This window comes from Crotalus tigris, unplaced genomic scaffold (assembly GCF_016545835.1).
Source record: "Crotalus tigris isolate CLP2741 ecotype Arizona unplaced genomic scaffold, ASM1654583v1 scf7180000024340.7048381, whole genome shotgun sequence".
Taxonomy (NCBI): domain Eukaryota; kingdom Metazoa; phylum Chordata; class Lepidosauria; order Squamata; family Viperidae; genus Crotalus; species Crotalus tigris.
In genome coordinates this window covers 5,152,634-5,166,755 of record NW_024100510.1, presented here as the reverse complement: position 1 = coordinate 5,166,755, position 14,122 = coordinate 5,152,634, and the positions used below count along the sequence as shown (strand labels likewise).

The following is a 14,122-nucleotide window of genomic DNA, read 5'->3' as shown; positions in this document are numbered from 1 at the left end:
GCGGCGGGCCGTGGAGGTGGTGGGTGGTGAGGACGGGGCATTTTTTGGGCACTCAGTCTCTAAAAGGGTTGCTATCACTGACCTATACCATCTCAGACAAGTGACTGTCTAGCCTCTTCTTAAACATCTCTAGTGATGCCCACGATTTCTGGAGGCAAGTTGTTCTACTAGTTAATTGTCCTCACTGTCAGGAAGTTTCTCCTTAATTACAAATTGATTAGTTTCCATCTGTTGTTTCTTGTACTGCCCTCTGGTTCTTTGGTGTATAATTTCCTCTTCCTTGTGGCAGCCCCTCAGATACTGGAATACTGCTATCGTGTCTCCCCTATTTTTTCTTTTCTTTAGACTAGCCAAACCCAAGTCCTGCAGCCATTCTTCATACGTTTTAGACTCCAGGCCTTTGATCATCTTAGTTGCTCTTCTCTGAACTTTTTCCAAGGTCTCAACATCTTTTTTGTGATATGGTGACCAAAATTGGCTGCAGTATTTACTAGGGTTTTATAAAGGGGTACTAATACCTCATGTGATCTTGATTCTGTGCCTCTGTTTATACAACCCAGGATTTTATATTTTATAGCTTGATTCATTTTTAGCATTAAATCTAAGTTGGGTGCCAAGTTTGCATGTTGGATCTAAACTTTACTTTACTTTACTTTACTCTTTACTTTACTTTTACTTTATTTTTACTTTTACTTTACTTTTACTTTACTTTACTCATAGCCTCCTGATTTCTAATCTGATGTCTTCACCACTACACCAGGCTGGATCTAAATGTAGAATGCTATTAGCAACAATTCATTCTTTTCAGTTGTATATGTCGTAAATAATATTTGCATTGTTATAGTCCAGAATTACAAAATAGCTCTGGGGATAGTTTGAGAAATTAGGAAAGGGAGAAGTTTAACTGGTTCACTTTCCATTATAATAACTGGTGCAGAAAATGTATCTCTGGGCTCCACTCTGGGCCTTCCCACATTCGACTGAAGAAAGAGGAGATGCCACAGATACAAATACGTAACCTATGTGCACTTTACATTATAAAATACTGGTTCCATTTTGCAGCTGAAGAGTATTGACATTCAATGATAAAGTGAGATCAGATAGCATTTACAGAAATAGTAATGCTGCTAAGTATGTACATAATTATTTTTTCTCACTACTCTGCAGCTAAATTTCCTTTTTTGAAATAATTGAAGCAGCAGAATGTATAAGGGTGCCCCTCTCATAAATTAAAATTGTAGCACCTATAATGCTTGTCTTTCACAAGGCAAGATAACTACAAAGTTTTCTTTCTTCCATACGAGAGTGTAAGCTCCCTTCTTCTTCACAAAATCAAATCTTTTTTTAACTGCACAATTTCTTCTAATAAAATAGAAACTCACCTTGTGTGCCCTCCCTGGCTTAAAGTGTACCTGGATGCATGGAATCAAGCAGGGGTGATTTAATTCCTCCTTTACAGAGGTTACAGTTATTTGGGTTCCTTGCTCCCATTGGGTGGAAGCTTTTTATGCCAGATGATGAAAAAGGTAGAAGTCCAATAATGTGGAACACTTCATAGTCCCGCCAATTTCAGCAGGAGGTTATTTATGTATCTATGACTGATTTATTCTTTTATCATCAGCTGAATTGATTCCTAGATGCTTAACCTTGAATCTGTTTACACCCATTGGAGCCTCATGCTAAAATCATGAATTCTAAGTTGTTCATAGTGTTTCTGAAATACATTTAATGATGAAAAATGCAGACAGAAAGCAAAATTGAAAATAAAATCTGTCCACTTAGTTTATTGTCATTTCTATGGTTGTATTGGTTTCTTAGTTCACAAAGCTATTTGCAATATTGAAACAGAAGTCCAAAATAAACTTGACAAGTGTTTTCATCATGATTGTGTACTTTATTTCTGGAACTACAGAATTGAAAGTGTTACCTTGTAGCTCTGTGAGATCACAGTTTAATATATTGTGATAAATGCAGATTCCAGAATCCATAAAGTGTAATTCTATAGTCTAAAAATGCAAAATGCTTAATTTTAAATGTGAATTAACATTATTTTCTACATTTAGAATAATTTGGTGCTGTTTTGTTTGGTTCTGTAGATAACCCTTTATAATAATAAATAGCCTAAGGAGAAATTACATTGCAGAAACAAAACTGACAATCTAAACTGAGATTCTTAAACATTTAATATAGTTCTCATATTTTTCAATGTTTTTCCCATGATAATGAGAACTAGAAACTTTTTCTCTTCTTTTGCTTTGTGTTATTTAAAATAAAATTAAACACAGACTTATTCCATGAGTGAAAGTTGGATGTGAAGACTATAATGGAACACACAGATGTAGGGTTCTGAAGAATCAGCATATTGTCATGCAAACATTTTCTTTCCTTTAGAATTAAAGCATGGGAGGTCGCCATTTTATCTATTCTATCCCATGTGGTTTCTGGAGGTATGCTGAGTTAGCAGTCTTGGAAAGCCAAGATCCGCTTTTAACCATTTTGTGGGAACTGTGTGATGATATCATACATGTGGGAGGAAAGGGGTATTGGGGAAGTTAAGCAGTTTTTCACTGGTTGTTTGATATATTTATTTTAGGGCGTACACTACTGTTTTAATAAGTTTTACACTGAAAAAAAGGCAGACATTTGCACTGCTTGTTTAAAAAAAGCATGATCAAGGTGAGTTCTGATGGCTGCAAAACTGATTTGGCAAATTCATATCAATTTGACATCACCTCCAGTGTTATGATTGCCAGTGCTGTGGCCTATTGCTGTAATATAGTAATTGAAGACTTGGTATTTATAGCAATAGCAATGAGACTTATATACCACTTCACAGTGCTTTACAGCCTTCTCTAAGCGGTTTACAGAGTCAGCATATTGCCCCCAACAATCTGGGTCCTTATTTTATCGACCTCGGAAGGATGGAAAGCTGAGTCAATCTTCAGTCAGTGAGACTCGAACTGCTGGCAGTTGGCAGACTTAGCCTGCAATACTGCATTCTAACCACTGCATCAGCCCTATTTGACTATGGAAGCCTCATGAGCAACAAACCTGTGAAAATATAGAGTGGTCTTAACCTACCAGTTCATCTTGTCCAACTGTTGCATGCATTTGGATTCATGTCTATTGCAGGCAACCTATGTGCGTAATTTATGCTGTGGAGTAGAAACCAGAGTGCGATATCCAGGAGGAGGCCACTGAATGGCTGCTTCCTGTTACAAATGTGCTCAGACCTCAAGGAGTGGGTTCATAATCATTTGAAAAATAATGGCCATGATTGGCCTGAAAGTTCCCCTCTTCTGTTGATACAATTAAAGGGTGCAAATAACTTTAACTACCAAGCATTTAATTCAGAACAATTGAGAGATTATTGTTATGTCTTTATTGTCATAGGTGGTGGCTTTAGGAGAAGTCCCTGATGGGACAGTGGTCACAGTCATGGCTGGAAACGATGAAAATTATTCTGCAGAGCTGAGGAATGCCTCAGCTGTAATGAAGAATCAAGTGGCACGGTTTAATGACCTGAGATTCGTTGGCAGAAGTGGAAGAGGTAAATAATTTCATTATAGATTTGTTAAACCAACAGCTGAAAGAACAGTCAAGATCTAAAATGGAATCCATTAACTATTATTCTGCTATTGTTAAACTTTCATTTATAGGTTAAATGTGGGCTGCAGCATTCTTTAGGCTTGGTCACCTGCTACAGGATTGTTTTCCTATGGATGGATAGATGGATGGATGGATATGTACTATATATACAGTATGTGTGTGTCTCTCTGTATGTATTATATATGAAAGAAACAAAGGAAGGAACAAAGAGGAAAAAAAAAGAAAGAAAGAAAAATCTGGATTCTGAGGGAAGATTGCTTTCTGATGTCAGCAAACGGGGTAAAGTAAGGAAGCATGATGGTGTTTCCCTTTTGGTACAGAGTTCACTTTGCAATTTTTCGCATATGGAAATGATGAGGAAAGAAAAAGAATCTATTAAATGTGTTTGCAGATCCAAAGAATAGTTAGGTAGTCTTAGTGGATTCAGTGAATTCTTTTCAAGTAAACATGCATAGGATCACAGTCTTAATGATAAAAATATTTCCTGGTTCTAGTAGAAAAATTATCATATATTTCCTAATTTTAGTATTGAGTGCTGGTTTGTTTATAAACACTTTCCTCTGGTTTTGATGTAATTGACTTTCTGTGAATCCATTCAAACTACTTTCTAAATAGGTTCTGAGCAGAGAAGTGATCCTGCTTTTCTCTATCAACTTTTTTATTCAATTTGATGAAAGAGAATTTAATTCAGACAGTTTTCAAGGGAGGTTAGGAAGTTGAATGTTCTCAAAGAAGTGGTGTGATGCTTTTGCATTTATTTAATTAGGAGGAGGCCAAGGGATGCATATCTGTGATTGTGTGAATATACTCTTCTTCCTAAGCAGTTTGCAGCTTCCATGGCTTCTCAGTCTTTAATTACATTTTAAGGGAAAACTTCACAAGGTATCACAAGCCTTCTATGGGTCTTTCTTAGAAAAGGTTGTCTCTGAAAACCACTAAGGGGATGTTAATTGGACCCATTTATAAAGGTTTTATGTCTAGACTTGACCAGCTATATAAATGGGTTAAATAAATACACAAAATTCTTCTCCATGTCATGTTTTCAGTTACTGTAGCTGGAAATCCAGAGAGAAGCATAAAAGGAAGCAGAAACAAGACTGAAGATACTGGTGGATAGGCAGAGGAAAAAAAAATGTTTGCAGCTATCACATAGGTGAGAATAGGGGAAAATGTAGAGTACCTACCTTATTTTTGTACTGAATATATAAAACAAATTTATATAGCTGTCTATTTCAGTGACTACATCACAGATTTAAGGAGTTAGTCATTGCTCTTACAAAAAGCAACCCCAATATTGCTTTTATATCAATAAGACTAATAATCATTTCTATTTGGAATTCTGCTAGTTGCATGAGAAATGAAGGTAATAGTTAAGTGGATAACTCAAAATAAGCAAACAAAATCTCTAAAGGCAGCAGTATTTGCTCACCACATTGCATTAGTTGTAAATAAAATTTTGGCTCAAGTTAAAATTTACTCCACAACATTTCCTGAAACAAGAATAGTGCATAGCTCAAAGTAAGGAAAACCTTGCTAGATTTGGCATTTGATTTATTCCTTTGGAAAGAGAAGGTAAGGGCTGGCTACACATTTAAATAAAATAGACAAGTTTGAGGGCACCATTCAAAAAGATAGCATGGCCTAGTAGCTTTGTGCTTATGAGGAAGACTGCTTCAGCATACTGTTTGCACTTGAATACTCAGAGCACTCTGGGTCCAGTCTTGTGTTCTGGCCTGCATTAAAAGACATAGCCACAGACTCCAAACTTCCTCAGCTGAGGCAAAGCAAAGCAAAACAAAAACAGTTACATGAAAAGAGAAACCTCAGAACTTTCTGGATGTGTAATTAACACAAATTCAAATCTGGGAACAAAGGCATGATTGTACACAATCAGAATTTCAACCTGTATCTTAATTCTTTCACTCAGATTGCAGGGCATTGCTGTTCTAACCCCTAGCTGAAAATGTGATCAGTACACATTTATGCATCCAGGCTGATTTCAATTCTGAATGATAAAATACAACTTCAAAGATAATACAACTTAATAAAAAAAGATCACTGTCTTTCTGGATAAGAAGGAAAGGCCTTATACTTTTTATAAGTTTTTCTTCCCCTTTAATAACATTTTGATATTTTGATTTGTCTTTATGTTGATTGATTATACTTGAAAGATCTCTGGCTTATAAAACGTGATGGTTTGCAAAAAAATGTATAGTGGTTCCATCATATAATTATTGCTGAAAACAAACATAAATATGATGGAACATGTGTGTTTCAAAATTCAACGGAGGAAAAGGTTTGCCTATCTCTCTCCCTCCCTCCTTCCCGCCTTATCTTCTTTAACTGTCACAAAGAAAATGAAATGAGTAATTAGAGAATCATCATGATTATTCCCCACAGTTACACACCATCAGTGAGAAGCTTACTCAGATCAATATGAGCAAAATCTAGAAAAAGTGATGGTGTACTTTACAAACTGTTTAACGTATTTATTCAAAGAACTTCAAAAAAACCCCAAAAAACAAAGAGTGTATGCAGTTTTCCTATATTAGCTTTCCAAGTTTTGGCTACTTTCCCAAATAGCAATTTTTATATTAAAAAAGAAATAAGAATGAATGAATGAATGAGAGAGAGAGAGAGAGAGAGGGAGGGGGAGGGAGAGGTGGGGGGAGACAGACTTAACTGCTTGCAGACTTTTCACGCATGGAAGATGAAGAAAGCTTCTTTTGATGAAGTGTAATTATGTCCAAACAGAGCTGACCCCCTCCTCCTCTATTTCTTATGATCTTAACAGAAGAAAGTAGGGTATTTCCTTTGAAGCAGCTGGGATTTGGGAGAGGATCCGAAATGCTAGCTGCATTTTGCTGCCAGAGGCAGGATGGAGAAATTGGTCCAGACTTGTCTCTCAGACACAGAGCAGAGAAAAAGAAAGAAAAGAGTTATCATTTGTGAAGGATTTTTATGATACTGCTTAAAATAGCAGGAAAGGAAATAGTAGTAGCTAACAGGAGCTTATATGATCTACACACAGCAAGAATGTTCTTGGCTAAGTCAACACCATAACTGGTCCGTGGTAGCCTTGTAGCCAAGGTCCAGGTAACACTTCTGAAACATACATGCAGATAAAAACCAGACAAGGACAAACATGAGAATTTATGCCGACTGAAGAACTTTGTTCTGGCAATCACAGATCAGATTGCTTTGAAAAACCATCTCCTGTTTTTAAGGACAGGCCCATTGGTAAGACTCCAAAGGACTCTGCTGCTCTCACTTGATTCAAAGAGAAAGGCAAAGAGGGCTTTAAGACAGTGGTTCTCAACCTGCGGGTCGGGACCCCATTTGGGGTCGAACGACCATTTCACGGGGGTCGCCAAACAAGGCTGTCCGCCATTTTTTTCCCCTTTTCTTTGGCCACGCCCCTGGCACCCGGTGATGTATAAGTGATTGGGAGTCACCACAACATGGGGAACTGTATTATGGGGTCGCGGCATTAGAAAGGTTGAGAACCACTGCTTTAAGAGGAGCCAACTTCTAAGAAGGGACCACTGCAGGTGGTCTTTGAAAATAAACTTTGAACTTTGAAAATAAAAAGTATGTTAGTGTTTTTCTTTCCTATTTGGTGGAAATCGAATGTCCACACACTCTTATGTGTTTCTAATTTTACTTCTTTCTTTTACATTGAAGTCACAGTCTAAATTATCAGTCGGCTTACTGAGCTGTTTCTGGTCTCCCATATGTTCCTTGTTTATCATGACTTCATCATTTCTCTAACTTCACATGAAATCCTCTTCTGCATTTTTATCTAATCTAGCTGTGCAAATACTTAGAAAGGCCTACTCAGCTGTTTACCTACTGCCCTGTGCCATCACTAACTTCTTTAATCACTTTATCCGCTTTCAGTTGCCTGATCTGGTCTTTTGAAGCATATTAATAGTTGCAGAAGGAGAGAGGAAATAGGAAGGCAGCCAGAGAAGCAGGCAAATTCCATAAGGCATTTCCAGTCATGTGTTATTTCCTGTCCTCAAAGGAATACTTTTTCCCTCATAGTTATTTATCAATACACAAATATGCACCTCACTCTTTATTCCAGTTATCTACTTCCTATATTGGCTTTTTCATATTACTTTTAACTCTGCTGTAATCCAATATTATTTACTATTTATACTTCAATTCAGAGAGAGCATATCTATAGGGAGTCCTCAATGTACAACCATTCACTTAGTGACTGTTTGAAGTTACAACAGCACTGAAAAAGGTGATTTGTGACTGTTTTTCACACTTACGATGATTGCAGAATCCCCATGGTCACGTGATCAAAATTCATATTTATGATGGCTGCAGTGTCCCCGGGGGTCATGTGATCACCTTTTGCAATCTTTTGACAAGCAAAGTCAATGGGGAAGCCAGATTCACTTAAAAATCATGTTACTAACTTAACAACTGCAGTAATTCACTTAACAACTGTGTCAAGAAAGGTTGTAAAATGGTACAAATCTCACTTAACAACTGTCTTGCTTAATAACAGAAATTTGGGGTTCAGTTGTGATCATATGTTGAAGGCTACCTGTGCTTGGCAAATCTGATCTAATTTCACTATAACCAGTTACTTTCTCTAGATAATTATATGCTCTTAAACAGAGGCTCCATCACCATTGACAGAATTCATTGGGTAACTTTCCAAATGCTCCTTTAAGAAAATTATGAGAGTTAAATTAGTCTGGTTAAAGTTTTGGCTGGGATAGCTAGGTATAATTACTTAACTGCCCAAGAGACCAACTTGTCTCTTTCGCACACTAGGGTAATGTTTTGGCCAGTGGGCACATCAGGAATTCTAAGAACATGTCTTGACTGTCCTAATTCAGTAGCTGCAATAGAAGACTCCTCCAGGCCATGAGCCATGGTATGGCCAACCACAAACATCCATTTCCAAGCAAGTAACCGTTATGGCCAAAAGAAAAGTGATTTTCTCAAGAATCATGTAGAAACAGAATTTGGGTAGATTTTTAAAAACATAGAACACAGATAAAACATTCATTCACACAACAATTCAAAAAATTAGAAGTAAATATTGATGTGTACACACAGAGGGACACATACAAAAATACTAAAGTTTTCAACATCCCTTCTAACTGCCTCTGAGCAGAATGTTCTCTACATCTTTCTACATGCTTTGTTTGTTGTGAAACGGAGCACTATTCAAAATGTTCTGAGTGACAGTATTTTGATTCTTAAACATTACAGCCATTCTCCATATTTATTTTCCATTAAGACCCTACCAAAGAATGAAAATAAAGATGGCACTCAAGGCTGCTGTTTTGCTTTGCAGTAAGTGACCTTTCCAATTAATAATCGACAGGCATCAGGAAAGATATCCATAGGCTCATTAAAATTAGAATATATATTAGTGCAGCAAAGGAGACATTGTTGCAGTGACATTTGTTATTTTGAAGTTGTGGGATACATGCATCCAAAAGTTTAAGATCAGAGTACTCACACCTTAGTCATTGCTCTGTATGGAAAGTGATATATGTGCTAAGGCAGTTTCTATCTTATCTAATGTCAGTTAAATATGTCAGTGACAAAGAGTGAATAATATGGATATTTTCTAAAGCAGCACTACATCCTAACTAGCGAGGTTCATATTAACTCCCTAAAAGGAATCATTTGCTTTCAGAAATAATGTTTAATGATTCAGAGGAAAATGGAAAAGTCTGGTGGTAAAAGAATATTTTCATGATCCACAATTTTTAAAATTCTAGTGATTTAAGGATTAATGCTCACAAAATGGTGCTGTGCTTCTCTCTGACTGGTTCATGCTTTTTATTTTGTAAGTTTTATATATCCCTAAGAATCTTAAGTTACGAGAAACTCATTCTGCAAAGCTGGAGAAAGGTTGGCCCCTCTTTTTGCTTTCGTTTTGGTTTTTAATTTTTCTTCCCATATGCAAGGCATGGGAGGGAAAACAGGGCAGGCAGATTAGATGATTGGTCTAAAATCCCTGTGGAATGATGGGTGGAGGGACTTAGGGAACTGCACCCATTGCAAGACTTGGTTGACTTAAGATTTTTCCAGCTTCAGCAAGTACGGCTCCTAGTAGCTGGTATGAAAAAGGTTTCTATAGTCAGATTACCCCTGGTTAGAGATCTGTGCTTGACCCTGTCCCAAGGGCTGTAGAATTGTGCTTCTAGTTTTCTTTAAGTACTTTATTTTGATGTGGTAGAATATAATAAAAGCACACCAAGTATCTTCCTCCTAGCTAGCTTAATTAAACAGGTTTTCTTGTAGATCCTTGCAGAACCTGAAATCTGAACACAGGCTTCTTTGACTTTATATCAGTGGTTCTCAACCTTTTTAATGCCGCGACTCTCAACCGGTCGTAAGTCGAGGACTACTCAACCGGTCGTAAGTCGAGGACTACTCAACTGGTGCAGCACCGTTTGCAGAATGGGACTTTTGGTGGGCTCAGCAGGGCAGAGACAGCCTGGACAATTCCTATTGGCTTTTGAAAGCCAATAGAATTAGACTCTATTCAAGAGAGTCTATTCTATTGGCTTTCGAAAGCCAATAGAATAAAAGGGAGTAGCACAGCTAAGGAAAAGGGGAAAAAATGGCGGACTGCGTTGTTTGGCGACCCCCATGAAATGGTCGTTTGACCCCAAATAGGGTCCTGACCCACAGGTTGAGAACCACTGCTTTATATTGACCTGTTCAGATATATTCTCAAGAAGCATCCGCATTATTTTAGTGCCTTATTCTATGGAGTTATTTATTTCTAGAATTGATTAGTTACATTCTGTACTGCGAAAATATTTTAAGTGATGGCCAAAGGTACTATTATAAAGAATAAGGCACACTAAAATTAATACAGTCTAAAAAAAGGAAAACATTCAAATTAATGTCAGTGATCTGGAATAGAATTTGCTATGTCAAAGGAAAATCAGTTAAATAACAGTTTTCTGCCTTTTTAAAACAAGGATAGTGACAGCTGACTTCTTTCACAGAGCATCTATTTCTGTCTGCTGTCATATTATGTATTTTTAAAGATCACAATAACCCTCCCTGCCTCTTAATAGATTTTATGGCATAAAGTGTGCTGGGGTAGTCAGATGGATTGCCCAAGCATGTCAGCTTGCACTGAGAACAAGCAGGCCTTCTCTTTGTGTGTGACTGTTACATTGGAAGTTTACTATTACATCCTCTCTTTTTCGAGTAACGTTTCTCCAAATGTTCTGAAACCACATGAGTGATAATAAATGATGTGACAGGAAGGATTGAGAACTGAATGAGACAGCAACAGACCTGTTCTGTATTACACATGTGTGTGCCTCTGCACACCCACACATACCCACTCAGTCACACTTCCTGTTTTGTATTAGACTTTGAAAAAATTACATTTAGTGCTGCTACATTTTCTTAACATTTTGTGCTTTCATTAATACCCTTGGAGTTCCATGAAGTGGGATGGAGTAGGTAGAAACCCAAAGTCCCTAGATGGCTGGGTTTTTTTTTAAGATCTTTTAAAGATTCTGGTAAAGCAGGAGGCAAAGTGAGCCATAAGCCATGAGATAGCTGACTGTTGCATTGAGTCACTGTTGCACGCCCACCTCTTCCTGTCTTGAAACAGTTTGCAGTTTTGACTATCTGAAATGATTAACACTTGCATATCTCACTGATTAGAACTGTCAGTGACTTGCAGAACAAAGGCCACAGCCTTCCCTGGGTGAAGATTCTGTCTGTTCTTTGTAGCCGTTTTCGTTTCCTAACACTTGCAGAGTTGCAGGGCACCACATCCATCTGTAGAATTTCTATTATGGTAATTGAGATTTTCAGAGGAACATAACATTTTATGCATTTAAAGCACATTCTCACCCTGGGCAGATAGTTTGTTTAAGGTTTAATAGCTGGAATATCATCCAGGGAAAGGGGGACTATCTCTCATTTTCTTTGTGGATTATATCATTAGCTTCCTATTACCATAGGCATATTGAACATAGGAAGCCCTGGCACTCTATTATGGCTCCCAGAAGTAATATATATTAGTTCTCTGTATTATGATAAAGTCAAGTTAAATGATAAAACCATGTGAAGTCAAATATAAAAACAGCACATTCCTTTCAGTTAAACAGCGGGAGAAAGTGAAATTCTCCTCAATTGAGCAAATCTCCCTTGCAGTAAGTGCTGGAGTAGAATTTGGCTTTCTGCGGAGGGCAAATTATATCAGTCCAATCCATATGTCATGTCCTAACTAATAATAATATGACTTGATCCCTATTGCCACAGGCATGCTGCAGATGTTCATGGCCACTGCAATTCACATTCTGTTGGTAGGAAGAGAACTCTTTAGCTATGTTCATGAGATCCAAATCCAGGCATTGCTTGCTGTTCTCAAAGCTGAGCCCCTGATGCAACGGAAAGCTGCTGTGCTGCAGCATAGCATCCTGTGTACCCACACAGTCACATCTCCATATTTTCTTTGAATCCTAAAGATGTAAGAATGCCTTTGGTGTTTGAATCGGACCTTCTCTTCAGGAAACAGTTTGATCTTGTGGCTTTTTTGCAAGCCAATTTCTTTCAGGCAGTAGCAACCCAGGGTCTTACTTCTTTCCTCATTATCACTCTTCTTCACTTTGAGTATCTGCTATATGACTTTGTTCCTCTAAGAGCGTGCAGATAAGTGAATGTAATTGGCCTCATGTATTCACTTAGTCCATCGATATATAGTTAAAAAAAATTATTTGCAGGTGAAATTTGTCCCTAATGTACAATATATAGTTCTGTACATCTTACAGTAATCTTTCCTAATGTTTCCTAAATGAAACTGGACTGTTAGATTTTTTTTTTGTACGCAACATATCCAAATAGGTATTATTTTGGATTGAATTTTGGAGTTGAAAATAATAAATACTAATTAGGTATCATAATTTATTACAGGATGTTTCTCTTTAGAACCTGTCCTTTTTAGTCCTTTTACATTTTTAAGATATTAATATTCTCTTTAACTTTTTTCTGACTGAAACAAAATTGAACTGAATTCAGTTAATTCCATAGTTACTTCTAAAGTTAAGACTGTGGCTGAAGTAGTTCTTCTAACATCAAGGAAGCTTTCCATATCCAGCCTTCTTTTCTTGGCGCAGAGCTCTGGAGAACTGAACAGTTATTCATTATTTTAGTGGCCTTAGAAAGACACTGGTTTGCTGTGGATTTTGCTCTTCCATAACTTTAGTTATAAGGATTAATTACAGGGCCCTTAGCAGTTGTAGTTATTTTGTATGTGTATTTATTTATGATTTGTATGTGGCAATACTATCCCAGCTTTTCTCTAAAGGTCAAGGAAACATACATATTGTGTTCTTCTACACAAAGACCAATCTAGCTATCTAATGCATTTCCTTCTGTGTTCCTTGCTTATCTTTCTTTGAGGCCCTGTGATGTGAGCCACAATGCTGTAGAAATACATGTGCTCAGCCTATTGTGAGAATTTTACTCTTAGCTGACTTATTCAGCAGTTCCTACTTCTACAGGTAGAACCGTGTTCCATCCTACTCTTTTTTACCTGCCACAGTGGACAGGGTCTGTGAAAAGACTGTTCACACCTTAGCTGACTTCTTCCATTTAGTTTCTGTGGCTAACTCACCTTTGATGCTAGCTATACATTGCAGCACTAAAAATTATTACTTACAAGTAGTTTGCTCTTCAAGCAGAAATGTCTATTTCTTGAAGGAGATATTGCTTCTAATTATTGCCACTACCTTATGATCTGATATAAAAATTCAGATTTTTAAATTTGTGGTACTTTGCTGAATTTCACAATAAGTGGGAGAAGCAGATACATATTTTGTTCCATTCCAATTTAACATTTTATGAATGTTTTATATTTTTTAGATTTCATGCAAACATTTCTATAGTGATTTCTATTTTTTCTCCTTTTTTTTAAACAGGAAAAAGTTTTACTCTGACAATAACTGTCCTTACAAATCCTCCACAAGTTGCTACATATCACAGAGCTATAAAAGTGACAGTAGATGGACCAAGGGAACCACGGAGTAAGTACTATATTCTCTATTTGTGATCTAGGATACAGTATAGATAATCTGTAGAAATAAATAGCTATAGTTTATTTTCAGTATCTAGATAGATTCTTCAGCTCGCACATTCAGCCTTGTTTCTCAAGTCTTGAGCCTTGAGGCAGATTGCTGTAGTATGCAAGTTTAGAATGTAAGTAAGCAATCCAGGAATGAAATTTTTCATTTTTGATTATTTATTTGGTGTCTCATGAATTTTAGCCTGAAGTTGTGGGTTATCTTGCCTTATAATCTTCTAAAATCAAAATTACATGGATGACTTTTCTCACAGTTTGATACTTGAATAAAGTGTTACTCATGGAGTTCAGACTAGCCTTTTCTCTACTAGCTCATCTTTCTAGGAGATTTCTCCACTTGGAATACTGTATAATTTGTCAAAATCATCTGGGCCTTTCATCACAACATAATTAATAATTATTACAAATCACTTT

At 36.9% G+C, this 14,122-nt stretch overlaps 1 protein-coding gene across 12 annotated transcripts in view; it reads left to right on the top strand.

Moving 5' to 3' along the window:
* The window catches only part of RUNX2 (RUNX family transcription factor 2), a 268,350-nt gene that overhangs the window by 83,221 nt on the left and 171,007 nt on the right, over nt 1-14,122 (top strand). For all 12 annotated transcript variants that reach the window (XR_005554635.1, XR_005554636.1, XM_039326192.1 and 9 more), the window contains 2 exons: nt 3,394-3,550; nt 13,548-13,652. Coding sequence is in view for 10 of the 12 variants with exons in the window: in XM_039326192.1 (XP_039182126.1) it covers nt 3,394-3,550; nt 13,548-13,652 (262 nt within the window). In the remaining 2 variants the exon portion in view is untranslated. The remainder of the gene's footprint in view (nt 1-3,393; nt 3,551-13,547; nt 13,653-14,122) is intronic.